At 38.4% G+C, this 26,778-nt stretch overlaps 1 protein-coding gene across 3 annotated transcripts in view; it reads left to right on the forward strand.

The window, feature by feature from the left end:
- Positions 1–26,778, forward strand: part of GCN2 (protein kinase family protein) — a 444,532-nt gene that overhangs the window by 242,169 nt on the left and 175,585 nt on the right. For all 3 annotated transcript variants that reach the window (XM_089405809.1, XM_089405808.1, XM_089405810.1), the window contains one exon: positions 285–534. In XM_089405809.1, the coding sequence (XP_089261935.1) occupies positions 285–534 (250 nt within the window). The remainder of the gene's footprint in view (positions 1–284; positions 535–26,778) is intronic.

Here is a 26,778-nt window from a genome sequence, read left to right on the forward strand (position 1 = left end):
AAAAATTAAAAAATATAAAAAATATATATATTTTTAAAAAATCGCTCCGGGATTCGCTCCCAAACCGGGAGCTTCTGAAAATGGTCGCTCCCGCTCCCACTTCCGCTCCCGCTCCCCGCTTCCGCTCCCGCTCCCAAGTAACATTGCTTTGAAGTTATACTTGGAAAAATCTTGATGCTTAACTTGTTTTATATTAAGAACATTTCAATTTCAATATGCCCATGGCTTGGTAATGCTTAAAGCTCACTTGATTTATATCTCATGCAAAATCCTTTTTTTTTCAGGTGGACATGTATAGTTTAGGTGTTGTGCTATTTGAGCTTTGGCACCCATTTGCTACAGCTATGGAAAGAATTGTAATTCTTTCAGATTTGAAAAATAAAGGCCGACTCCCACTTCCTTGGGTCACATATCATTCTGAACAGGCTGCCTTGGTGCAGCGGCTAATGTGTCCAAGTCCATCAGATCGTCCACAAGCTTTGCAAGTTCTGAGAAATGAATTGCCTCCAAGGATGGAAGATGAATCATTGAATGGTGAGTTTCTTTTAAGGGGAAAAATATTAAGTAAATGAAGATTAGTTTAGCCATTTTAACTTCCCCTGGCACTTGTTTTCTTTGTGCCAGCTACATTTTTTTCTCAAAGAATATGTAATGAGCAATATTTTAATGTTTACAGTCTCTGTCAAGTGCATCTGATATTTGATACATGAGAATTTGGTTTTCTTTTCTGAAAATACCAAGTCTATATGTGAAGCTTAGTTTACTCTAGTATGAAAGGTGTTTGTATTTAACCAGTGTTTCTTTTTTCTTTTTGTATAATCTTTGAGGACATATTTTCCTATGTAAAATATATGCTTAAATCATGCCATTCCCCTAGAGTCTTAGGCAAGAAAATAAAACTAGTCTTGTTGAAATTTAATTTGTGGTAGTTAAAATTTAGTACTGGTGACTGTTTCCTTCCACCTGAACCTGGAAGTCTGAATTCCATTAACCAAAATACAAGAATTTATGGTCTTCATCTTTTGATAGAATTCCTAAGTTTAGCCTATCTGCTTCAGATTTAAACTTCACTTTTAGCATTGTCTATGTCACTCTTTGGAGCATATTTTAATAATACAATCCTAAGTTGCATGAAACATTGGAGAAGGCTCAGTTTCCGGCCAGAAATGAAATGGAAACTCGTTTCCGGCCACTGGCCCGTTTCTCGAGGAGGAAACGTGGCTAGTACTGCCCGAAACGCGTTTCCAGGCTGTACGGTGGAGTTTCCTCTTCTAACTTGACTTTTTCTTGTATTTTTTTTATTTTTTTCGCTTCTAATTTTTCATTGGGCAACTAAAATATATTCTAGATGCTTCTAGATGCCTCTCAAGTTATAAAAAAGAGGATTCTCTGAGTGGGGCAGCCTAATGTTCAAGCCTATGGCCTTAGTGTTGATATGTAGTTCATGGTAATGTTAAATTCTTAAAGTAATTCTCCTTTATTTTTCATTTTCATCATTTTACTTAAATTTTTAAGATTACCATGAAATGACTCAGGATGTTTGAGAGTGGTTTCGCCATTATTGGATTTCATATGGAGAAAGTAGAATTTTAGATCTCACTCAAAATCCAGTAGACTTATATGTTTTTTCAGGATTTCAGGATTGGGGGGATTGCAATGTTTCCATTGGATTTTGTCATGTACTAAGGTATGGAACTTGTATTTAATCAAGAGCACTAAGGTCGTTCGACTATGTAGGAGGAGACTTCCAATCAAGCACGAGACAAGAAATTAGAAATTTCTTGTGGTGATATTTCTATTTTCATTATGTGATCATTCATGAGTAAATGTGATGTAAATTTAGAGACTTATAGTTTATGCATTGACAATTGACAATTTAATCATAATGTAGTAAATTAGAATGTATCATATATGCTTTATGATTGCACATATTTCTTAAATGTCTTAATATATATATATATATATATATATATATATATATATATATATTGCGTTTCCCCTTTTCCAAAATTTGGGGAGGGGGTCACGTTTCGTACTCGTGCCCGTTTCGGAAACTCGTACCCATTTCCCCATTTCGTGCAACTTAAATACAATCCTTGTTGGTGCCCAAGTAGAAACAAGGCCACAAATCATGTCATAAGAAACATCTTGATCACCATATCGTCTTTAGAAAATTGATCCTTCAAGCAAAACTGATACAAAGGTCATCTGGATTTTATCTTTGTCTTGGCCCACTCCATGATGTGTTTAATAGCTTTAAGCCTATGGCTGATACAAAGAGGTTACTTAACAAATACTTTGAGGACATTACTACTAAAACTTTTATTAGGAGCTGAGATGGGCTATTCGAGTTCCATGAGAGAATTGGCCACAAAACTTGATTTTCATGGTTAACTTAGGTAATCCAAAGTATTACACCAGGTTGCAATCCAAGCTTTTGGTGCAACATAGAAGTTATTGACATTGGACTCCCCTTCGCTAAGATAGTTGATTTAAGGAAACTTTGTGTGAAGGGACAAGTAGGTTTAGATGTCTACATTAGGCAAGTGATGATGTTTGGAAATTGAGGGCTATCATTATGGAAGCATAAGCTAATATGCAAGAATATATTGTTGCTTTATACTTTTGCAGCGATTTTAATATGATTTCTAGACAACTATTATTTTCTAGGCTTCAATATCAATGTATTTACAAGGAAACAAAATAATAAAATTATATTGGTGTTTCTTGTGTTTGCATCTCTTGCTATTCTTGGATGGGATGACACATTCTTGTAGCTAGGTGTAGGAAACCCCTTGAGTGTCATGAGGATGCATCCTATGTCACGATTGCTGGTGATAAATGCTTGTAATAGCAACAAATCCTCATATTCATGTTTTCACTAGATGGCGCAATAGTTGTTGACATCAATGAATGCTTCAACATCAACATGTGTCAAGTTCGTGTGTGTTTGAGATATCACCATGGTAGTCCTAACTTGATGGCTGCTGGTCACGAACATTTAGTTAGAAGGTTAATGTATAGTCATCAACGATTGATTATTCACATATAGCAATTGTGCAAGAAACATAATGTATAGATAGATGTTGAATCTATTAAGACAAAGCGGCTAATAGTTTTTCTTGAATCTTCATTTGAGTAGGGTTTGGATTATTGATTTTCTCTTACTTTGTGTGCTTAAGGATGATTGCAAGTTATAAGCTTCAATAGTGACTATTGGTGACACGGGACACACAGGACACACAGGACACGAAAATATGAGTTCGACATGGGATATGGAGACCCCCTAGAGTAGGACACTAAGGAGTCAAGGACACATTATATATATATATATATATATATATATATATATATATCTTAAAAAAATAATATAAGGACGAGATAGGGAGGGCCATTCAGGAGCTGTTGAGGTTGGGTCACATTAGGCCTAGTTCGAGTCATTTTGCTTCTTCCGTGGTACTGGTGAAAAAGAAGGATGGGACACCACGCATTGTTGAGAAATCTAGGGCATTAGCATTAGATGATTTCTCTTTTATTAGTGACTGCTTGTGAATGCTTTTTACTTGTTTAGATTAGGATCTTCTTCTTGTTAGATTATTAGTGTTCTTCTTCATCAAATAGTAACCAATGCATGAACATAAATAGACAAGAGACACAACATGTAGGCTATAAGCCAGTGCCAAAACCTCTCACTCTTTGAGAGGAAAACCCACACAAATTCTTCTTATAGAGATTCCAATTGACGAATACCAAGACCAAGACCCTTGACCTATTAGCCACTCCAAGACCAAGACACAAGTCCTCTTCTCTCATTTCAACTTTCTTATCATTACCGAGATCTTCATCACTGCCTTGACACCAAGATCTTTATGACTGCCTTGACATCGAGATCTTCACGACTGCCTTGACACCGAGATCCTCATCACTGTCTTGACATCGAGATCTTCACCACTGCCTTGACACCGAGGTCTTCATCACAGAGATGATACCTTTACCACAATAGTATCATCAAAAAACTGTAGTTACAATGAATTGTTATGTTATCAATGAGACCTTACTACACTTTGATGTGACACTGAGACAAAGGTATACTTCACTGTAAGGTAGGCCGAGTCCTTCTAATGAGACTATCTTTTGCATTCTTTCCAAACTATTGATCAAGGAGATCCAAACTTATTACTGTGCTCATCCATCCGAAATACAGAGGGATTTGTATTCCCTTTTACTATGATTACATCCAACCCAGTTACTGTACCCATCCGAATCTTATCCAAACTCCTTTCTACCTTCTCCACTGAAAATATCAGAGATATGCAAAATTTGTTTTGTGGTAATGCGAGGAGCCTAGCCTCCTATATATAGTGATTCATCCGTATACTTAAGCCGTTCTGAGCATCTGAATGGGTGGGTCTTCTTAATGTGAGCCGACATGAGTTTGTCACCTTATTTAGAAGCTGACATGAAGAGAGGACTGTGTGCTTGTCGTTGGAGGGCTACATAGTCTTCTATTTATTTGACATATGCTCAAGAAGAGCTCTTCATACATGACATTGACTCTTTGGCTCTAATGATAAATCCTAAGGCTCTCAATGGGAGCCACTAATAAATAAAATCTCTTGCTCATGAAACCCATGAAGCAATCTTTACAAAAATAATTTTATTCTCTTCTTTTCATCATTTACAAAAGTCACAATTACATGTCATTATGAAGAGTGAACCTAGTTACATTTTACAACACTCCCTCTTAACTAGGGAGGTATTCCTAATGGTACTTGGTCATTCTCAATCCGAAGAATTTCTCATAAGAAGAATCGGATTGGTAACCTATTTGTTTAGCATCATATCAACCAACATTGTTACATAGCAAAGCCTTGACTAACAACTCTATATCTCCACAAGATCTGAGCTCAATGTTGGTGAGACCAATGATTTATAGAAACTCTCATCATTGTCTCTCTCGGAACATACCCTTCCTGGGTACTCAGGATATGTCCCATGAGGACTATTCTTATCTTGGACTCCCCAACCCTTAAAGAATATCGGTCCTCCACGACTAGTCTTCTATTGGATGCCCTATCTCATCCTCAAAGAGTATCAAATGCCAAATGATTACCCAATCCTCTCATTCTATCTTCCCAGGTGAAGACAAAAATGATGTGTCTATCTCTCCCTCTCAATTAGGGAGGACATATTTATTCCATTAAAGGAATTTACTCATTCCTACACAAGGAATGTACCTAAGCTCCCTCTTGGCTTAGGAATTTCCAAGTTTCTTCCAAGTAAGAAACTTTACAGGCTCCCTCTCAAAATAGGGGCCTTTTGTAGCTCCTTAGGTGGAGATGATGGGACAACCAACTGCTTGAAGAACTCCTTTCTTCGATGTCATGAATTTCTTCTTTGTTGTGGAGTCTTCATCTTTTGGGGACTTCTTCATAGGGCACAGACCATCCATCACTTTCATCAGTCATGTCATCATTTCTTTCATCGGAAAGTAATCCATCAGACTTCATCTCGTATTGCTTCATGTTATGCTACCTTCATCAGGCTTTATTTTCCGGAATGTTCTTGCATCCTTCTACATGATTCTACATGGAAGACATTCATAGTTCTTCTCTTTGGTAGCCCTGCATAAGCCCATCCAGATATTTTCTCAAAAATAAGAAGTGAACACTTAAATCAAAGTTACCTTTGTGATGGTCTTTAATCATGACATCTTCATGTAGGTATCAAAATCCTTTATACATGTTGACACATCTCCCAAAGATATCCATTGTCAAGAGTCTCCATCTTTTTCAGACTTCCATCAGAGTCTTCATATCTTTCTGGGAGATTTCTTGGTCAAATCTTCTTGGTCTTTCGGATGTTGATTTCCTTTACCATGGTTTCACATCTCATGATCTCTTCCTTCCTTTCTTCACATGTTTCTTTCCTAGGAGCTTCCAATCAGAGTTCCTCAATTGTAGTTAACCACCTCATACTTCATATGAGGAAATGTTATGTTGATTTCATCTAGTGCGACTCATGCTTTCCATCATTATTTCATAGGAGGATATTCCTTTCCTTCGATCATGCTTCTCAAAATAGAGCAGTGATCCAAGTTACCTGCAACCATACAACATGACTTTATAAATACATACCTCATTTACCTTTAGGTCATCTAGGCTTCTTTGAACAACTTCTTTGATTGAAAAGATATTCAACCCCTTGATTTGCTTCATCTCTTATGTCATCATACCATCATCCCATGAATTCCACAAGTTGGAGTTCCTAATGGAACGCTTCTTTCCTCTCTTGGATCCGTGAATCTTCCAATGAAGATTCCATCAGAGAATCTTGAGGATCTTGTATATCCCTATCTAACAGATGTTTCCTTTTTGACTTGATGTATGATGAGCCTTGTCCTGGATGACTTCTTCCTTTCCTTAATTTTCCAATGAGCTTCCAAGAGCTATATCCTTCATAGTTAATTATCAAACATCCTTCATGTTTCCTATGGTGAGGTCACGAGCTCTTACTTCTAATGCTTTTCTTCTTCCATGGAATTCCTTCTTTCAGCTTCCTCCACTTCTTCGGTGAAATGGACTTCTTCTCTATTCTTCTTGTTATTGTCCCTCTTAAGCTAAGGGCAATCTTTCCTATAATGTTCATAACATTGAATCTTAGCTATGTTTTCCTTTTTGACAAAATGTCTGAATCCTTTCATTTGATCCTTCAATACTTCTTCATAGGGCACAGACCATCCATCACTTTCATCAGTCATGTCATCATTTCTTTCATCGGAAAGTAATCCATCAGACTTCATCTGGTATTGCTTCATGTTATGCTACCTTCATCAGGCTTTCTTTTCCGAAAGGTTCTTGCATCCTTCTACATGATTCTACATGGAAGACATTCATAGTTCTTCTCTTCGGTAGCCCTGCGTAAGCCCATCCAGATATTTGCTCAAAAATAAGAAGTGAACACTTAAATCAAAGTTACCTTTGTGATGGTCTTTAATCATGACATCTTCCTGTAGGTAACAACATCCTTTATACATGTTGGCACATCTCCCAAAGATATCCATTGTCAAGGGTCTCCATCTTTTTCAGACTTCCATCAGAGTCTTCATATCTTTCTGGGAGATTTCTTGGTCAAATCTTCTTGGTCTTTCGGATGTTGATTTCCTTTACCATGGTTTCATATCTCACGATCTCTTCCTTCCTTTCTTCACACGTTTCTTTCCTAGGAGCTTCCAATCAGAGTTCCTCAATTGTAGTTAACCACCTCATACTTCATATGGGGAAATGTTATGTTGATTTCATCTAGTGCGACTCATGCTTTCCAGCATTATTTCATAGGAGGATATTCCTTTCCTTCGATCATGCTTCTCAAAATAAAGCAGTGATCCAAGTTACCTGCAACCATACAACATGACTTTATAAATACATACCTCATTTACCTTTAGGTCATCTAGGCTTCTTTGAACAACTTCTTTGATTGAAAAGATCTTCAACCCCTTGATCTGCTTCATCTCTTATGTCATCATACCATCATCCCATGAATTCCACAAGTTGGAGTTCCTAATGGAACACTTGTTTCCTCTCTTGGATCGGTGAATCTTCCAATGAAGATTCCATCAGAGAATCTTGAGGATCTTGCATATCCCTATCCAACAAATGTTTCCTTTTTGACTTGATGTATGATGAGCCTTGTCCTGGATGACTTCTTCCTTTCCTTAATTTTCCAATGAGCTTCCCAAGAGCTATATCCTTCATAGTTGATTATCAAACATCCTTCATGTTTCCTATGGTGAGGTCACGAGCTCTTACTTCTAATGCTTTTCTTCTTCCTTGGAATTCCTTCTTTCAGCTTCCTCCACTTCTTCGGTGAAATGGACTTCTTCTCCATTCTTCTTGTTATTATCCCTCTTAAGCTAAGGGCAATCTTTCCTATAATGTTCATAACATTGAATCTTAGCTATGTTTTCCTTTTGACAAAATGTCTGAATCCTTTCATTTGATCCTTCAATACTTTTTCCCTCAACCTGTCTTCTTCTATCTTGCATAGAAACCACAAGTTGTTGAATGGGATAGCCTTCTTATCCTCATAGACATTGTTACCTTGTTCATCAGTTAGTGCATTTAGAACAATGAGGATTATCTCTCCTAGATCTTGCAATCGAGATCTTATGAAGATAACCTGTTATCCTTTGATACCTTCAATTTGTGTAGATCAGTTCTAAGTGATGTGACCTTCTTTATTGCATCTTCAGAGAATATTTCTACCAACCTATGATATGTATCTCTTTGATGTCTCTAATACTACTATATAGGGATGAGGGATTTTTGACTGATTACATAAGAATCCCTTGAGCCCTTTGATCCTTTCCATGTATTTAAAGGAGACCTTGCCATTGATATGTTCAATGACTTCACTTTCTTCGAGGACTATGTCTATCCTCCTTATCCATGCAAGGAATTTTGATGACCAACCAACTTATAGATCTCCTTGCAAACACGAAGTCATTTTACCAAATTGATTAAAGAATGAAAGATACTTACTTGACAAGTGAAGATGAAATCTTCTATTTGATCACTTTGATGATAGTTGAAGAAGATGTATTAGTGCTCCTTTTGGATGATCTTCTTCCAAATGAAAAAGCCTTCTTCAGTGAGAGGATATTGCTCCTTTTATGATGACAACACCTTTTAGATCTAGCTCTCTTTGTTGATGGTGATAGATGAGGATGTTTTGCTGCTTCCTCGGATGATTTTCTACAAGGATAAGGAGGGGATCCTTGCTGCAATGATAGGGAGCTTGCCTTATAACTTTGAAGATGATGATAATGCCTTCTTGCCTTCAAGATTCTTTCAATTTCTCTTGTAACGTAGATCAGAAATGCTTCTAGGATTTTGTCTCTCTCCAGGATGATGTGATCTTCAACTTTAAAGTACTTTGAGCTACCTTGCTTTGCAGATAGCTTGATGAGGGTCTTTGTGGTCTTTCGATGATGACTACAGGATCCAAAACTTTTGCTGTTGTAGATTGGTTCTTTGACCTAAGGTTTGATTCTTTAATGTAGATCTTGATCTCTTGCTTTGATAACCTTTAACTTGCTTTGATGCCTTTCTTGAAACTCGATCCTTGAGTGTCTCTTTGATTAGATGCCCTTCCTTTGAGTTCAACACCTTAGCTTTGATACCATGTTGAGAAATCTAGGGCATTAGCATTAGATGATTTCTCTTTCATTACTGACTGCTTGTGAATGCTTTTTACTTGTTAAGATTAGGATCTTCTTCTTGTTAGATTATTAGTGTTCTTCATCAAATAGTGACCAATGCATGAACATAAATAGACAAGAGACACAACATGTAGCCTATAAGGCAACACCAAAACCTTTCACTCTTTAAGAGGAAAACCCAAACAAATTCTTCTTATAGAGATTCCAATTGACGAATACTAAGACCAAGACCCTTGACCTATTAGCCACTCCAAGACCAAGGCACAAGTCCTCTGCTCTCATTTCAACTTTCTTATCATTATCGAGATCTTCATCACCCTTGACACCGAGATATTTATCACTGCCTTGACACTGAGATCTTCATCACTGCCTTGACATCAAGATCTTCATCACTGTCTTGACACCGAGATCTTCACCAAGGTCTTTGTCACAGAGATGTTATCTTTACCACAATAGTGCCATCGACAAACTGTAGTTACAATGAATTGTTATGTTATCAATGATACCTTACTGCACTATGATGTGACAATCTTCTGCATTCTTTTTGAACTATTGATCAAGGAGATTCAAACTTATTACTGTGCTCATCCATCTGAAATACAAAGGGATCTGTATTCCCTTTGACTGTGATTACATCCAACCCATTTACTACCCATCTGAATCTTATCCAAACTCCTTTTTGCCTTCTCCACCAAAAACCTTAGAGATGTGCGAAGTCTATTCTGTGGTAATGCGAGGAGCCTAGCATCCTATATATAGTGATTCATCCATATACTTAAGTTGATCTGAGCATTTGAATGGGTGGGTCTCCTTAATGTGAGTCGACATGAGTTTGTCACCTTATTTAGAAGCCGACATGAAGAGAGGACTGTGTGCTTGTCGTTGGAGGGCTACATATTTTTCTATTTATTTGACATATATTCAAGAAGAGCTCTTCATACATGACATTGACTCTTTGACTCTAATGATAAATCCTAAGTCTTTCAATGGGAGCCACTAATAAATAAAATCTCTTGCTCATGAAACCCATGAAGCAAGCTTTACAAAAAATATTTTATTCTTTTCTTTCCATCATTTACAAAAGTCACAATTACATGTCATTATTAAGACTGAACCTAGTTACATTTTACAACACGCATGTGTATTGACTACAGGGCCCTCAACAAGAAAACATTGAAGAACAAATATCCCATTCCGCATATTGACAAGCTGATTGATGAGCTTAGAGGTACTTCTCTACGATAGATCTGCGGTCGGGATATCATCAGCTCCGGGCAAGGGAACAGGATATCCCAAAGATTGCCTTCCTTTGCCACTATGAACATTCGAGTTCTTGGTGATGCCCTTTGGGGCTTACCAACGCTTTGGCTACATTCCAGTCATGCATGAACCACGTGTTTCATGTGCAGTTGAGGCATTTTGTCCTTATTTTCTTTGACGACATACTCATTTATAGCTGGACTTGGAGGAGCACCTTCAACACTTGGAGGTAGTACTTCACATACTAGAGGAGCATCAACTGTATGCGAAGATGTCCAAATGTGAATTTGGGCTAACAAAGATGTTGTACGTTGGGCATGTGATTTGGGAGGACGTGTTGATTTGTGGTAGCATCAGATGTGCTCTAGCCATGAAAATTGGTGGAGAGGCTAAGGCACATACGATTTCCAAAACCCATAAATTGTATTGGGAAATTCCATCCGGTTGGAGAGATATTAAAATAATTAATATTTTTAGTAAGGAAAATTAAAATATTAATGGGTATTAATATAAAATTGGGTGAGAAGGTTCTAAATGAAAAGGATCAAGCCAAATCTAATCTTAGCCGTTGATTAAGGACTTAATTTCGGCCGTTGAAGACTCAACAGGAAAAGTATAAGAGGAGGCTTGAGGGTCAGTTGGAGATACACCAGCAGATACTCAATATCTCAAGGAAAATCGATTCTCAAAGAGAAGGAGATCGATTTTAGAGGGAGAGTTGCAGGGTGGAGGAAGAGGGGGATTAGCAGCAGTCAGGGAGCTCAAAAGAAGTGACGCAGGGACTCTGGGACAATGCAGAAGGAGATGCAGGGATGATGCAAAGAGGGAGCAGAGATGCGCAGAGCCACGCAGAATGACGTAGGGTTGACGCAGTAAAGAAAGGAAGCTCTCCAGGGTGTCAGAAATTCTCGCAGAAAAGTCTCAGGTGTTTTCTCCCAGTGTCTATATAAATTTCTCTGTAAAAGCGATTGTTGCTAAAGATTAATAAAACCCTCCTCTACTGCACTGATTTTCGCACATTGGGTTTTTTCGGGGACAATTGTCCAAAAGTAATTGTGTTGATGTGATTGATTCTTGCGCATATATTTGTTTCTATATAATGGTGTGATATCTACAGCATATTTTTTTTAATATTTGTTGAAGGGATTTCATAAATAACTTTTTGGGAATAATAAGTAGTTGAAATAGATCAGTTGCTACATTAATAGAATTTCTGTTTAGAAATTTTCGTAGGACGGAGTAAAGGTACTGGACTGGCCTACACCAGGAATGTGACAGAGTTGAGGGGGTTCCTGGGAATTTGCACATATTATAGGAGATTTGTGAGGGGATTCTCACAACTTGCAGCACCCCTCACTGATTTAACAAAAAGGGGTGCTTTTGAGTGGACACAGGTGGCAGAGGAGGCCTTTGAGCACCTCAAGAGGATTATGAGCAGTTGTCCTGTCTTGGCTTTACCAAACTTCACGATGTCTCGTCTTGGCTTTACCGGACTTCACGATGTACTTTGTGCTGGAGTGTGATGCTTCAGGCAAGGGAGTTGGGGCCATTTTGACATAGGGAGGCCATCCTATTGCATTCGAGAGTAGGAAGCTGCTACCCCATGAGCGGTTGTACTCAGTGTATGACAAGGAGATGTTGGCCGTGATGCATGCACTGGCCAAATTCAAGCAGTATTTGGTGGGCAACCGGTTCAAGGTAAAGACTGATCACAACAATCTTCAGTTTTTCGTGGAGCAACAAATATTAGAGGAGAGACAATAGAAATGGGTAAGTAAGCTCTAGGTTTACGATTTTGAGATCAAGTATGTGAAAGGCAAGCACAATGTGGTGGCAGATGCCTTCTCTAGGAGGTCCGTAATACTATCTCTGATGGACCTTATGCATGACTGGAAGGCTCAATTCTTAGTTGAGTACTCCAAGGACAGGTAAGCTTGTGAGATTTTGGATGGCACCCACAGGGATGACAAATTCCGCATGATGGATGACGTGATCTACTACAAAGACAGGATATATTTGGTGCCAGGATCTCAGCTTAAGGAGAGGGTTTTGCAGGGATCTCACGATTCCCCCCTAGCAGGACACTTGGGTTTCCTAAAGACATATCGTGCTATTAGAGAGAGATTTTCATGGTGGGGGCCCAAGGGAGATGTGTTGAGGCATGTGCGAGAGTGCGTAGATTGTTAGAGGAACAAGGTGGAGCTGTCACATCCCGCCGGTTTATTGAAGCTGCTTCCCATTCTAGAGAGGAAGTGGGAGAGTGTGTCCACGGACTTTATCACAAAGCTCCCATCTACGCAGGGGCGAGACTGCATTTATGTGGTGGTCGACAAGTTGAGAAAGTTTGCCCATTTCTTTGCCATCTCATCGAGATCTTCAACCTCCTAGGTGGCCAAGTTATTCTTTTGGAAGGTCTTCTTATTACATGGTATTCCTAAGACCATCATTGGTGATAGGGACAACAGGTTTATTAGGGCTTTTTGGCATGAGTTGTTCCCACTGGTGGGGACAGAGCTTACACCTAGTACTAGCTATCATTCCCAGATAGATGGTGGGCAAACCGAGATTGTGAACAAGTGGTTGGAGGGATACCTGCGCAACTACGTGACAGGCCAACAGAGAGCATGGGTCAAGTGGCTTCATCTAGGAGAGTTTTGCTACAATACCACTTATCATATGTCAATTGGTATGTCTCCTTTTCGAGCACTTTATGGATATGATGCACTCTCTTTTTCTGACATGGTGTTTGGAGATACAGGGCCCCTGGGCCAAAAGATTGTGTTCAAGAGAGCCAGGAGATTCTCCGAGCTCTCAAGAACAACTTGCAGGTGGTTCAAAATCAACAAAAGATGTATGTTGATAAGCACAGAGTTGATATATAGTTTGAGGTAGGGGACATGGTCTACCTATGCTTGCAGCCATATAGACAGTCTTCACTTAAGCAAAAGGGGGTAGAAAAGCTTCGACCTTGGTTTTATGTGTCGTATAAGGTGGTTAGGAGGGTTGGAGCAATGTTTTAAAACTCCGACTCCGACTCCGACTCGGCCGAGGGTCGACTCCGACTCCGACTCCGACTCGGTATCGACTCGATTTCAATGACTCGGTCGTTGTAAAAAATACATTAAATATTTATTTTTTATAAAAACACATAATTTTAAAGATTTTCATTCATGTTTCCAAACACACAGCATTAGAATATAGATAGAAGACAACATATTATCAAAGTAGGCTCATGAATATATCCATTATATCAAAATGGCACCCAGTGCATTGTCCAATACATACACGATGATGATATAGAGATCAAAACAAAAACAAATAACCAAGGAGGCTATAAATGGCCTCTACAACAAAACTTTGTGACCAGTATTACTGGCTACTGCTAGAGTTGCCAACATCATCTGGCTCAGTGCTACTTGGGAGCGGGAGCGAAAGTGGGGAGCAAGAGCGAAAACGGGAGCTGGAGCGACATTTTCAGAAGCTCCTGGTTTGGGAGCGAATCCTGGAGAAGTTCGACAACCAATGTCACTAACATCAAGGTACAAAGGGGGATTGGTGCTCTTGGTTAAATACGAGTTCCATACCCTAATACAGGACAAAATTCAATGGAAACATCGCAATCCTCCAATCCTGAAATCCTGAAAATCTGATAAGTCTGCTGAATTTTGAATGAAATCTAAAATTCTACTTTCTCCATATGAAATCCAATGAGGCCGGAACCACTCTCAAACATCCTGAGTCATTTCATGGTAATGTTAAAAATTTAAGTAAAAGGATGAAAATGAAGATTAAGGAGAATGTCACTTTTACTTTAAGAATTTAACATTACCATGAAATTTGAGTAGCATATCAATACTAGGAGAGGTGAATGAACTCCAAATAGCACTTAACCAATTTAGAAAACACCTTGGAGTCTGGCTAGATTTAATGACTCGGCCGAGTAGATGTGGAAACAGCCGGGTTGACCGAGTCATGATTGACTCGGCCGAGTCATGCAATAACTCGGCCGAGTCAGTCATGACTCGGCCTCCCGAACTGGTTTTTCTGCCGAGTCATAAAATTCTTCAATGACTCGGATCAACTCGGCCGTTTCGGATTCGATTCGGCCGAATTTTAAAACTATGGGTTGGAGAGGTGGCTTACGAGCTGGAGCTACCTTCAGAGAGCTGGATTCACAACATGTTCAACGTCTCATGTGTGAAAATTTCTAAACTGAAATTCTATTACTGCAGCAACTGTTTTATTTCACCTACTTATTATTCTCAATAAAGTTATTTATGTAATTCCTTCAGCAAATATTGAAATAAATTCTACTGTAGTTATCACACAATTACCCAGAGAAAAAATACATGCACAAGAATCAATCATATCGACACAATTTTTTTTGGATAATTGTCCCCGGAAAAACCCAATGCGGGAAAACCGGTGCAACAGATGAGGGCTTTATTAATCTTCAAGAGCAATTGCTTTTACAAGGAATGATTTTATAGAGAAACTGAAAGAAAACACCTGAGACTTTCCTTGTGAGACCATATGACACTTTGGAGACCCTGCTCCCACTTCTGCGTCACCCCTGCGTCACTCTGATTGACCAAACGTGGCTCTGAGTGGCTTTGCGTCCCTCCGTGTCAGCCTGCGTAGGCTCTACGTCTCTCCGTTGGATTGTGTCTCTCTTTATGCGTTGTCTTCCACTGCCCCTGCCTCACCTCCTCCTTGATCACTGCTTGCTGCTGAATCCCTCCTCTTCCTAGACCTTGCAACTCCCTTTGAAATCGATCGCCTATTCCTTGAGAATTGAATTTCCTTGAGATACTGAGTATCTGCCGGTGTATGTCCAAATGACCCTCAAGTCTTCTGTTATACTTTTCCTGTTCATGAATCAACGACCGAGATTAAGTCCCTTATCAACGGCTAAGATTAAAATAGACTTGATCCTCGTCTCTTAGAAGCTTCTCATCCTTATCTTCATTATACCCATTAATATTTTTATTTTCCTATGTTTAGAATTAGGAACCCATTAAAAATATTAATTATTTTAATAACTCCTCATTTGGATGGAATTTCCCAAAATGATTTCTGGGTCTTGGAGATAACATGTGCCTTAGCCTCTCCAAATTTCAAGGCTAGAGAACATCTGATGCTACGAAAAATCAACACTCCTTCTTAGCGAGGAATGAGCTTTAGTAATGTTTCACTATAAAAACATCACACTGATCTTCCACATCGATATCTGTGTTGATGCTTGGCTTGTTGCCTCACATCCCATGCACTGCTGTGTCTTGTACTGCTGCCCATGATACTGCCACTGCCACTGTTTCTCCTGTACTACAACTCCCTCTCAACCTGCTGCATCACGCTGCCCATAGCAATGCCACGGCTAATTGCTACACTACACCTTTTGATACTTATCCATTATTGAAATGGATTCTTTACCATCCCCATCTTCTCCCTGAAATGAACAAACTTTGTTCTCTCTAGAGCCTTGTTGAGGATGTCTGCGACCTGTTCTCCTGTAGGAGTGTACCTCAACTTTACTGCCCCTCGTTTGACATAGTTTCTGACAATGTGACCCCTGTTGTCGCGCGGATTGGCACGACAACGCTCAGACCGGGGGCTGTCACTCTGATCCCCGATCCCTCCGTTTAAGCCTGTCTCCCGCGGCTAAGGGGGTAGACCCTGTGAGATGATGAGACCAACTGTCGACCAGTTGGTTGGGAGACACGAGATACGATATGAAAAAGCACTTGATTGATTTGTTTAATTTAGCAGACCAGTGCCTTATGAGATTGTGGTTAAAACGATTTCTCGTTAAATGATATAAAAAGATATGGACCATGAACAACAATCATCTATCATCAGCGAAATCACAATGCTCTTAGAATGACCAAAACGATATCCAGCAACTGAAAATTTTAACAGATAAATGCCTTAAAATACCACGAGAATTATAAACCATTAACCAGATATCAATTTCGCATCTCGGCTTGAAAATTTAGATCCCAGCATGAAAGATATACATAAAAACCGCTGAGACTGGCAAAAATAATTTCCCACAAATTTTTTATTTTTTTTTAAAATCTTTTTCAATTTTTTTATTTTTTTAATATTATAAAAATGAAAATGAAAAATCTAAAATTTAAAATTTATTCTAACACTAAAATCTAAGAAACAAAAATATAACTCTAAGACAAAAACTAAATAAAATCCCCTTTTTTATTTATTTTTTATTATTGTTTTTTTTTTTTTAAACAAAAATTAAAACTATTTTAAAATCTAAATAAAACCAAAACCTAAACTAAAAATAAATTAAAATCTATGTTAATTTAAATTACAATCTAAAATTAAAATCTATTTTAAATATAACACAAAAATATAAAAAAAATTAGATCTAAATCTAATCTATTAACATATCATGTAATGAAAACTTTATAAAAGTCTAAACCAAATAAAACTAAATAAAACAAAATCGAATTTTAAATCTAACCTAAGCTACGCTAGACAAAATCGAAATCAATGAATCGAAACTATATACAAACCCTAGCTGCTAATTGGGTGTATCAAACGAAATGACTGCCGCTTTACGCTAAACCATCAAATGAAATTGAAAACAAATTGCGCGTTTTTTGTTTTTTTTGTTTGATGTTCGTAATGCAGGTTTGCGGATGGGCAAGGAGGGCGACCAGGCAGTTCGCATGAGAGGGATCGAGATGCAGGGATTCGATGACGGAGCTACATCAAACATGAAACAACGAACAGTCAAAGAACCCGAACTATGCCCAAAACCAATCTCGATTTTTCATTCGATTGACTGCGTTTAAAATGGAATCAGTTTTTACCTAGGCAGCTTTGGTAGCAGACGGAAATGATACGCAGACACAAGAAGAAAACCTGGCGATTTTGATTGAGCTACCTGACTCCGGAACGCACCATTAACTCACGCTGAGGACCGATCAACATTGTCTTGACAGCAACGTGCTTGGACCGGTTTTCTGCTGCGTCTTTGCTGAATCGATTTGAGACTTGCTGCCTGCGTGATGATGGTCGACTGCCCAGTTTTGTCTTTCAGATGAAACTCCGCTTCTGAGAAAATTTCTGGTGCTTGAAAGTTTTGGACGGCAGGCAGAAGTAATACAGCTTCCAAAGTTACTCATTACAACACACAGAATGTCTGCTGGCATTTGCTGAGTAATTGGACCGTTTCATGTGAGCCTTTGCCTGATGCATACACGTGATGGCCTGGCTTTGTTATGCCTATCAAACTTTCTCAAGGGTATCGCACAACGACTGTGTCTCCGCCAACTGATTGCAAAACGATGCAGCTAGTGATGGAATAGGAGGGAGCAGCGAAAGTGGTGAAACAGATAGATACACATTCAGCAGTTTCGTTTGGTGGCAGGAAGCTATTTGAAGATGATATCTCTGGAGAGACCCTGTTCCTGCAATTTCAAGACAATAGACAAAACCCTAATGAAAAATTGAACAAAAATTTGAAACCCTAGAACAAAAAAAAAAATCTGAAACCCTAAGACAGCTAATTAATTTACAAATTTGGCCCCTTCACAGCCAGATTTAACAATAAGAACAGGAAAATTTTAAAGAAAAGAAATTTCAGATTGTCACTGTGAAAAAAACTTCAAAAATTCTCTCATGCAGATCAGAAAAATAAAACCGAATAATAGACCCAGGATCAAAATCCACTGGGCTCAGCAGAAAATGCTTGTGGGAGTTGGCTGGTTCAGCCGAGAACTTCCCCTAACGCCCACCAAATCTTCTTCAACAAGGGTTTTTCTGCACAGCTCAGAAACAACCATTAGTAAGAGGGCAAGAATGCTGCTAGATTTCAGGAAGTAATGGAGATACCTGCCATTACTTCAGAAAACCTACAACATTCAGACCCTAGCACGTGAGCAAGATACCTGTACTCACAATGCTCTGAAAACCAGCTACTATCAATGACTGAAAATAAAATATGCAGAAACTAAAACAATCTCACAGCATTTTAAGAGAGTAACACCAGCAAGATATGGACCCCAAAGTCTTCTTTATTAACCAGAAACAGATTTACAAGAGAGCTTCTTCAGTCTTAGACTCACAGATCGAATGTCTAAAATGACCCCCTAAGACCCTATATAAAGGAAATGATCCCAACGGCTAGTTTTGGGTGATCCATGTAGAACTGATCTCGACCGTTGATGAGGATCAAGACATCTCTTGATCTCATCCGTCGATTTATTAACTTAAAATATTATTATTTTATTAGTTAGGATTTTTGCTTCATTTTTTAATTTTTTATTATTTTTTATTATTTTATTATTTTTATTCATTTTTTTAATTTTTAATTCATTTTAAGATGGATCATCAAACTAAGCCGTTGGGAACATCACCTAGGACCTAGGACCTAGGACTCATGAGGGGATTTACAACATTTTCAACCCTCAAGACACATTTCATCATGATTTTTACAATTCACAACTCAAAGGGATGAACCCACTTAACACAGACCCTCAAAGAACACCCAGTTCTGCGACACAACTATAATCTAGCAGATTTAACATATAAGACTCTCCTAAAGTTCTGATGATGAAATCCATCCCGGCTTTGGGGTCAGGTTTGAAGGAAAACTCTGCCGATCGTAGATCGGTGAGACGAAAAACCTCCCCGGACGCAGATCATCATTAGAAAGTTAGGTCCACCTAGGCAACTTTACATATATGACTCTGATCTGCTTAGATTATTTACAACTTATACATGCAGACTGGGTTTACTACAAAAATGATCAAGCTGCTGATGATGGCAGGATGGCATGGACATGCTGATCAGGTGCTGCTTCTTTCTGTCAAAAAAAAAACGGGATGCACTGCATGGGTAGTTGACCAGTAGAGGTCAACATCTGGCTCTACTTGGGGACACGTTGCTGCTTGCAGGAATGTGAGAATCCAGAATCTGCATCCATACAACACAAAAATAAGTAGCGTCCATCCCAAAAAATCAGCATATACATTAAGCACATGAAAGATAAAAGCTCTTCATTTATTAACTATCTAATAGCATGAAAAGTAAATCTATTCCTAAAACAGAAACGAAAATGCGGAAAAAACAAGGAGTAGGGTTAGAAATACGATACAAAAGGATGCCCTACGGCATCAGATGTGTTCAATGTAGTGCATACTGAGCATTTGCCTGCTTTCAGGCAAATCTGTGGGCTGCTTGTCGGATGTGCCATGTCCAATTTTGCATATGGTAGGACTCCTTCCTATCCGAAAATCAAGCTGCTCACGGCCGTCTGATGCATCAAATCTTCGTCTAATCTTCTTCCTCTTGCGCTTCTTCTTTCTGGCAGGATGAATTACTAATGATCTGGAACTTTCTGTTTCGAAACTATCAGATGAAGTGTGTAAGATATGCATGCTAAGTCCTTTTGAGTCTTGCATCTGATCTTTATCGTTTTTTAGTTTATCAGGATCACCTTCAATTATCCACCTAATGACCTCCTCATAGTAAGATGGGACCTGTTGCGGCAAATGAGAAGGATCCTGGTTTCTCTTATTATCTGACCATTGTTGAATCTTTTGGACTTGTATTCTAATGGCATCCATCTGACAAGAGCATTCATCCCTTATGGCGCTGATTTGCATGGCATGGTGTTCTTGCATGTGTTTTATTACTTTATCATTCTTTTCCTCTATGTCCATCAAGCAATGTTGCATGAAATTTATTTCTTCTTTATGTTTCGCTTGCATGTCAGCCAACTGATTGTTATGATTGAATGTCATAGAGTCAATTTCCCTATCATGATCAGTTTTCATGGTCACCATATTTTCCTCTAAGACTGACATCTTGTTTTGCATGCTTCTAATTTCTGTTTCATATTTAGTTTTCATGGCCTCAATTTCCTTAGCATGCTGATTTTGCGTGACCTCCAACTCCCTATTACGTTTTTCCAGGTGGGTGCCTAAAGCTTTAACATCATTGACAAGACTAGTTTGATTTCTTTCCATGTTTCTTACCAGCATCATTAGATCTTGTATAACTTGCTTTTGTTCTTGCCTTTCACTATTATTTGTCCCTGATTCTTCACTATCATGAACTTGATCTACAATATTTTCGGTGGATGACACATTTTGATCTTGAACTCTTTCTTCAACAGCTTGACCTTTAATATGATTACTTTCTTCTTTTTGCACAGTTTTAGAGGTAGAAGGCAAGCTGTTTGGACTATCATATATATCTTTAAAAGCATCGAGAATGTCTTGTAAAGAAGTGAAAAAATCATTAGGAAAATTATTAAACCAATTCAAGGCATCACCCTCTAAAGAATGGACAAATAGACGCATCTTGAAGTCTTCATGATTATATTGAGGAAATCTACAATACAAGATCTTTACACAAGTAAATATGTTTAAATGACGTTTAACAGCGACCAGATCATCACCCGAGAACTTTAATAATTTAGAAATGGCCTCTCTCGGAAGATCATGGAGATTATTAGTAAAATGACATGGCTTACATGAATAATCCATGATGAACAACAAGGGATCAAATGGATGATAGAAAGAGATTTCTGCTCAAGAAAATTAAGAGATGAGAGAAGTGGAGTCGCCACTTGAACAACGAATCTGATTCTAGGATCCAAAAAGAAACCACAAGCAGATATGAGGAAAGATTCTTGTCTGGGAAAAATGAGAAAAGTGGAGTCGCCACCCAAACAAGAAACAAAACCGAAGAGATGCTGCTGATATATGATGAAAAGATGCCAAAATATTGAATCTGCCAGCTCAAATGAGAGATGAGAAGATGAGAAGATGAATGTCGATGAAACCCCAGGAACAGAAAAACTCTGTCCCCGGCAACGGCGCCAAAAATGTTGTCGCGCGGATTGGCACGACAACGCTCAGACCGGGGGCTGTCACTCTGATCCCCGATCCCTCCGTTTAAGCCTGTCTCCCGCGGCTAAGGGGGGTAGACCCTGTGAGATGATGAGACCAACTGTCGACCAGTTGGTTGGGAGACACGAGATACGATATGAAAAAGCACTTGATTGATTTGTTTAATTTAGCAGACCAGTGCCTTATGAGATTGTGGTTAAAACGATTACTCGTTAAATGATATAAAAAGATATGGACCATGAACAACAATCATCTATCATCAGCGAAATCACAATGCTCTTAGAATGACCAAAACGATATCCAGCAACTGAAAATTTTAACAGATAAATGCCTTAAAATACCACGAGAATTATAAACCATTAACCAGATATCAATTTCGCATCTCGGCTTGAAAATTTAGATCCCAGCATGAAAGATATACATAAAAACCGCTGAGACTGGCAAAAATAATTTCCCACAAATTTTTTATTTTTTTTTTAAATCTTTTTCAATTTTTTTATTTTTTTAATATTATAAAAATGAAAATGAAAAATCTAAAATTTAAAATATATTCTAACACTAAAATCTAAGAAACAAAAATATAACTCTAAGACAAAAACTAAATAAAATCCCCTTTTTATTTATTTTTTATTATTATTTTTTTTTTTTTTAAAACAAAAATTAAAACTATTTTAAAATCTAAATAAAACCAAAACCTAAACTAAAAATAAATTAAAATCTATGTTAATTTAAATTACAATCTAAAATTAAAATCTATTTTAAATATAACACAAAAATATAAAAAAAATTAGATCTAAATCTAATCTATTAACATATCATGTAATGAAAAATTCATAAAAGTCTAAACCAAATAAAACTAAATAAAACAAAATAAAACAAAATCGAATTTTAAATCTAACCTAAGCTACGCTAGACAAAATCGAGATCAATGAATCGAAACTATATACAAACCCTAGCTGCTAATTGGGTGTATCAAACGAAATGACTGCCGCTTTACGCTAAACCATCAAATGAAATTGAAAACAAATTGCGCGTTTTTTGTTTTTTGTTTGATGTTCGTAATGCAGGTTTGCGGATGGGCAAGGAGGGCGACCAGGCAGTTCGCATGAGAGGGATCGAGATGCAGGGATTCGATGACGGAGCTGCATCAAACATGAAACAACGAACAGTCAAAGAACCCGAACTATGCCCAAAACCAATCTCGATTTTTCATTCGATTGACTGCGTTTGAAATGGAATCAGTTTTTACCTGGGCAGCTTTGGTAGCAGACGGAAATGATACGCAGACACAAGAAGAAACCTGGCGATTTTGATTGAGCTACCTGACTCCGGAACGCACCATTAACTCACGCTGAGGACCGATCAACATTGTCTTGACAGCAACGTGCTTGGACCGGTTTTCTGCTGCGTCTTTGCTGAATCGATTTGAGACTTGCTGCCTGCGTGATGATGGTCGACTGCCCAGTTTTGTCTTTCAGATGAAACTCCGCTTCTGAGAAAATTTCTGGTGCTTGAAAGTTTTGGACGGCAGGCAGAAGTAATACAGCTTCCAAAGTTACTCATTACAACACACAGAATGTCTGCTGGCATTTGCTGAGTAATTGGACCGTTTCATGTGAGCCTTTGCCTGATGCATACACGTGATGGCCTGGCTTTGTTATGCCTATCAAACTTTCTCAAGGGTATCGCACAACGACTGTGTCTCCGCCAACTGATTGCAAAACGATGCAGCTAGTGATGGAATAGGAGGGAGCAGCGAAAGTGGTGAAACAGATAGATACACATTCAGCAGTTTCGTTTGGTGGCAGGAAGCTATTTGAAGATGATATCTCTGGAGAGACCCTGTTCCTGCAATTTCAAGACAATAGACAAAACCCTAATGAAAAATTGAACAAAAATTTGAAACCCTAGAACAAAAAAAATCTGAAACCCTAAGACAGCTAATTAATTTACAAATTTGGCCCCTTCACAGCCAGATTTAACAATAAGAACAGGAAAATTTTAAAGAAAAGAAATTTCAGATTGTCACTGTGAAAAAACTTCAAAAATTCTCTCATGCAGATCAGAAAAATAAAACCGAATAATAGACCCAGGATCAAAATCCACTGGGCTCAGCAGAAAATGCTTGTGGGAGTTGGCTGGTTCAGCCGAGAACTTCCCCTAACGCCCACCAAATCTTCTTCAACAAGGGTTTTTCTGCACAGCTCAGAAACAACCATTAGTAAGAGGGCAAGAATGCTGCTAGATTTCAGGAAGTAATGGAGATACCTGCCATTACTTCAGAAAACCTACAACATTCAGACCCTAGCACGTGAGCAAGATACCTGTACTCACAATGCTCTGAAAACCAGCTACTATCAATGACTGAAAATAAAATATGCAGAAACTAAAACAATCTCACAGCATTTTAAGAGAGTAACACCAGCAAGATATGGACCCCAAAGTCTTCTTTATTAACCAGAAACAGATTTACAAGAGAGCTTCTTCAGTCTTAGACTCACAGATCGAATGTCTAAAATGACCCCCTAAGACCCTATATAAAGGAAATGATCCCAACGGCTAGTTTTGGGTGATCCATGTAGAACTGATCTCGACCGTTGATGAGGATCAAGACATCTCTTGATCTCATCCGTCGATTTATTAACTTAAAATATTATTATTTTATTAGTTAGGATTTTTGCTTCATTTTTTAATTTTTTATTATTTTTTATTATTTTATTATTTTTATTCATTTTTTTAATTTTTAATTCATTTTAAGATGGATCATCAAACTAAGCCGTTGGGAACATCACCTAGGACCTAGGACCTAGGACTCATGAGGGGATTTACAACATTTTCAACCCTCAAGACACATTTCATCATGATTTTTACAATTCACAACTCAAAGGGATGAACCCACTTAACACAGACCCTCAAAGAACACCCAGTTCTGCGACACAACTATAATCTAGCAGATTTAACATATAAGACTCTCCTAAAGTTCTGATGATGAAATCCATCCCGGCTTTGGGGTCAGGTTTGAAGGAAAACTCTGCCGATCGTAGATCGGTGAGACGAAAAACCTCCCCGGACGCAGATCATCATTAGAAAGTTAGGTCCACCTAGGCAACTTTACATATATGACTCTGATCTGCTTAGATTATTTACAACTTATACATGCAGACTGGGTTTACTACAAAAATGATCAAGCTGCTGATGATGGCAGGATGGCATGGACATGCTGATCAGGTGCTGCTTCTTTCTGTCAAAAAAAAAACGGGATGCACTGCATGGGTAGTTGACCAGTAGAGGTCAACATCTGGCTCTACTTGGGGACACGTTGCTGCTTGCAGGAATGTGAGAATCCAGAATCTGCATCCATACAACACAAAAATAAGTAGCGTCCATCCCAAAAAATCAGCATATACATTAAGCACATGAAAGATAAAAGCTCTTCATTTATTAACTATCTAATAGCATGAAAAGTAAATCTATTCCTAAAACAGAAACGAAAATGCGGAAAAAACAAGGAGTAGGGTTAGAAATACGATACAAAAGGATGCCCTACGGCATCAGATGTGTTCAATGTAGTGCATACTGAGCATTTGCCTGCTTTCAGGCAAATCTGTGGGCTGCTTGTCGGATGTGCCATGTCCAATTTTGCATATGGTAGGACTCCTTCCTATCCGAAAATCAAGCTGCTCACGGCCGTCTGATGCATCAAATCTTCGTCTAATCTTCTTCCTCTTGCGCTTCTTCTTTCTGGCAGGATGAATTACTGATGATCTGGAACTTTCTGTTTCGAAACTATCAGATGAAGTGTGTAAGATATGCATGCTAAGTCCTTTTGAGTCTTGCATCTGATCTTTATCGTTTTTTAGTTTATCAGGATCACCTTCAATTATCCACCTAATGACCTCCTCATAGTAAGATGGGACCTGTTGCGGCAAATGAGAAGGATCCTGGTTTCTCTTATTATCTGACCATTGTTGAATCTTTTGGACTTGTATTCTAATGGCATCCATCTGACTAGAGCATTCATCCCTTATGGCGCTGATTTGCATGGCATGGTGTTCTTGCATGTGTTTTATTACTTTATCATTCTTTTCCTCTATGTCCATCAAGCAATGTTGCATGAAATTTATTTCTTCTTTATGATTCGCTTGCATGTCAGCCAACTGATTGTTATGATTGAATGTCATAGAGTCAATTTCCCTATCATGATCAGTTTTCATGGTCACCATATTTTCCTCTAAGACTGACATCTTGTTTTGCATGCTTCTAATTTCTGTTTCATATTTAATTTTCATGGCCTCAATTTCCTTAGCATGCTGATTTTGCGTGACCTCCAACTCCCTATTACGTTTTTCCAGGTGGGTGCCTAAAGCTTTAACATCATTGACAAGACTAGTTTGATTTCTTTCCATGTTTCTTACCAGCATCATTAGATCTTGTATAATTTGCTTTTGTTCTTGCCTTTCACTATTATTTGTCCCTGATTTTTCACTATCATGAACTTGATCTACAATATTTTCGGTGGATGACACATTTTGATCTTGAACTCTTTCTTCAACAGCTTGACCTTTAATATGATTACTTTCTTCTTTTTGCACAGTTTTAGAGGTAGAAGGCAAGCTGTTTGGACTATCATATATATCTTTAAAAGCATCGAGAATGTCTTGTAAAGAAGTGAAAAAATCATTAGGAAAATTATTAAACCAATTCAAGGCATCACCCTCTAAAGAATGGACAAATAGACGCATCTTGAAGTCTTCATGATTATATTGAGGAAATCTACAATACAAGATCTTTACACAAGTAAATATGTTTAAATGACGTTTAACAGCGACCAGATCATCACCCGAGAACTTTAATAATTTAGAAATGGCCTCTCTCGGAAGATCATGGAGATTATTAGTAAAATGACATGGCTTACATGAATAATCCATGATGAACAACAAGGGATCAAATGGATGATAGAAAGAGATTTCTGCTCAAGAAAATTAAGAGATGAGAGAAGTGGAGTCGCCACTTGAACAACGAATCTGATTCTAGGATCCAAAAAGAAACCACAAGCAGATATGAGGAAAGATTCTTGTCTGGGAAAAATGAGAAAAGTGGAGTCGCCACCCAAACAAGAAACAAAACCGAAGAGATGCTGCTGATATATGATGAAAAGATGCCAAAATATTGAATCTGCCAGCTCAAATGAGAGATGAGAAGATGAGAAGATGAATGTCGATGAAACCCCAGGAACAGAAAAACTCTGTCCCCGGCAACGGCGCCAAAAATGTTGTCGCGCGGATTGGCACGACAACGCTCAGACCGGGGGCTGTCACTCTGATCCCCGATCCCTCCGTTTAAGCCTGTCTCCCGCGGCTAAGGGGGTAGACCCTGTGAGATGATGAGACCAACTGTCGACCAGTTGGTTGG

Source organism: Pinus tabuliformis, chromosome 2_2 (assembly GCF_031772625.1).
Source record: "Pinus tabuliformis cultivar Carrire ecotype Pingquan chromosome 2_2, CPIR1, whole genome shotgun sequence".
In the NCBI taxonomy this organism is placed as follows: domain Eukaryota; kingdom Viridiplantae; phylum Streptophyta; class Pinopsida; order Pinales; family Pinaceae; genus Pinus; species Pinus tabuliformis.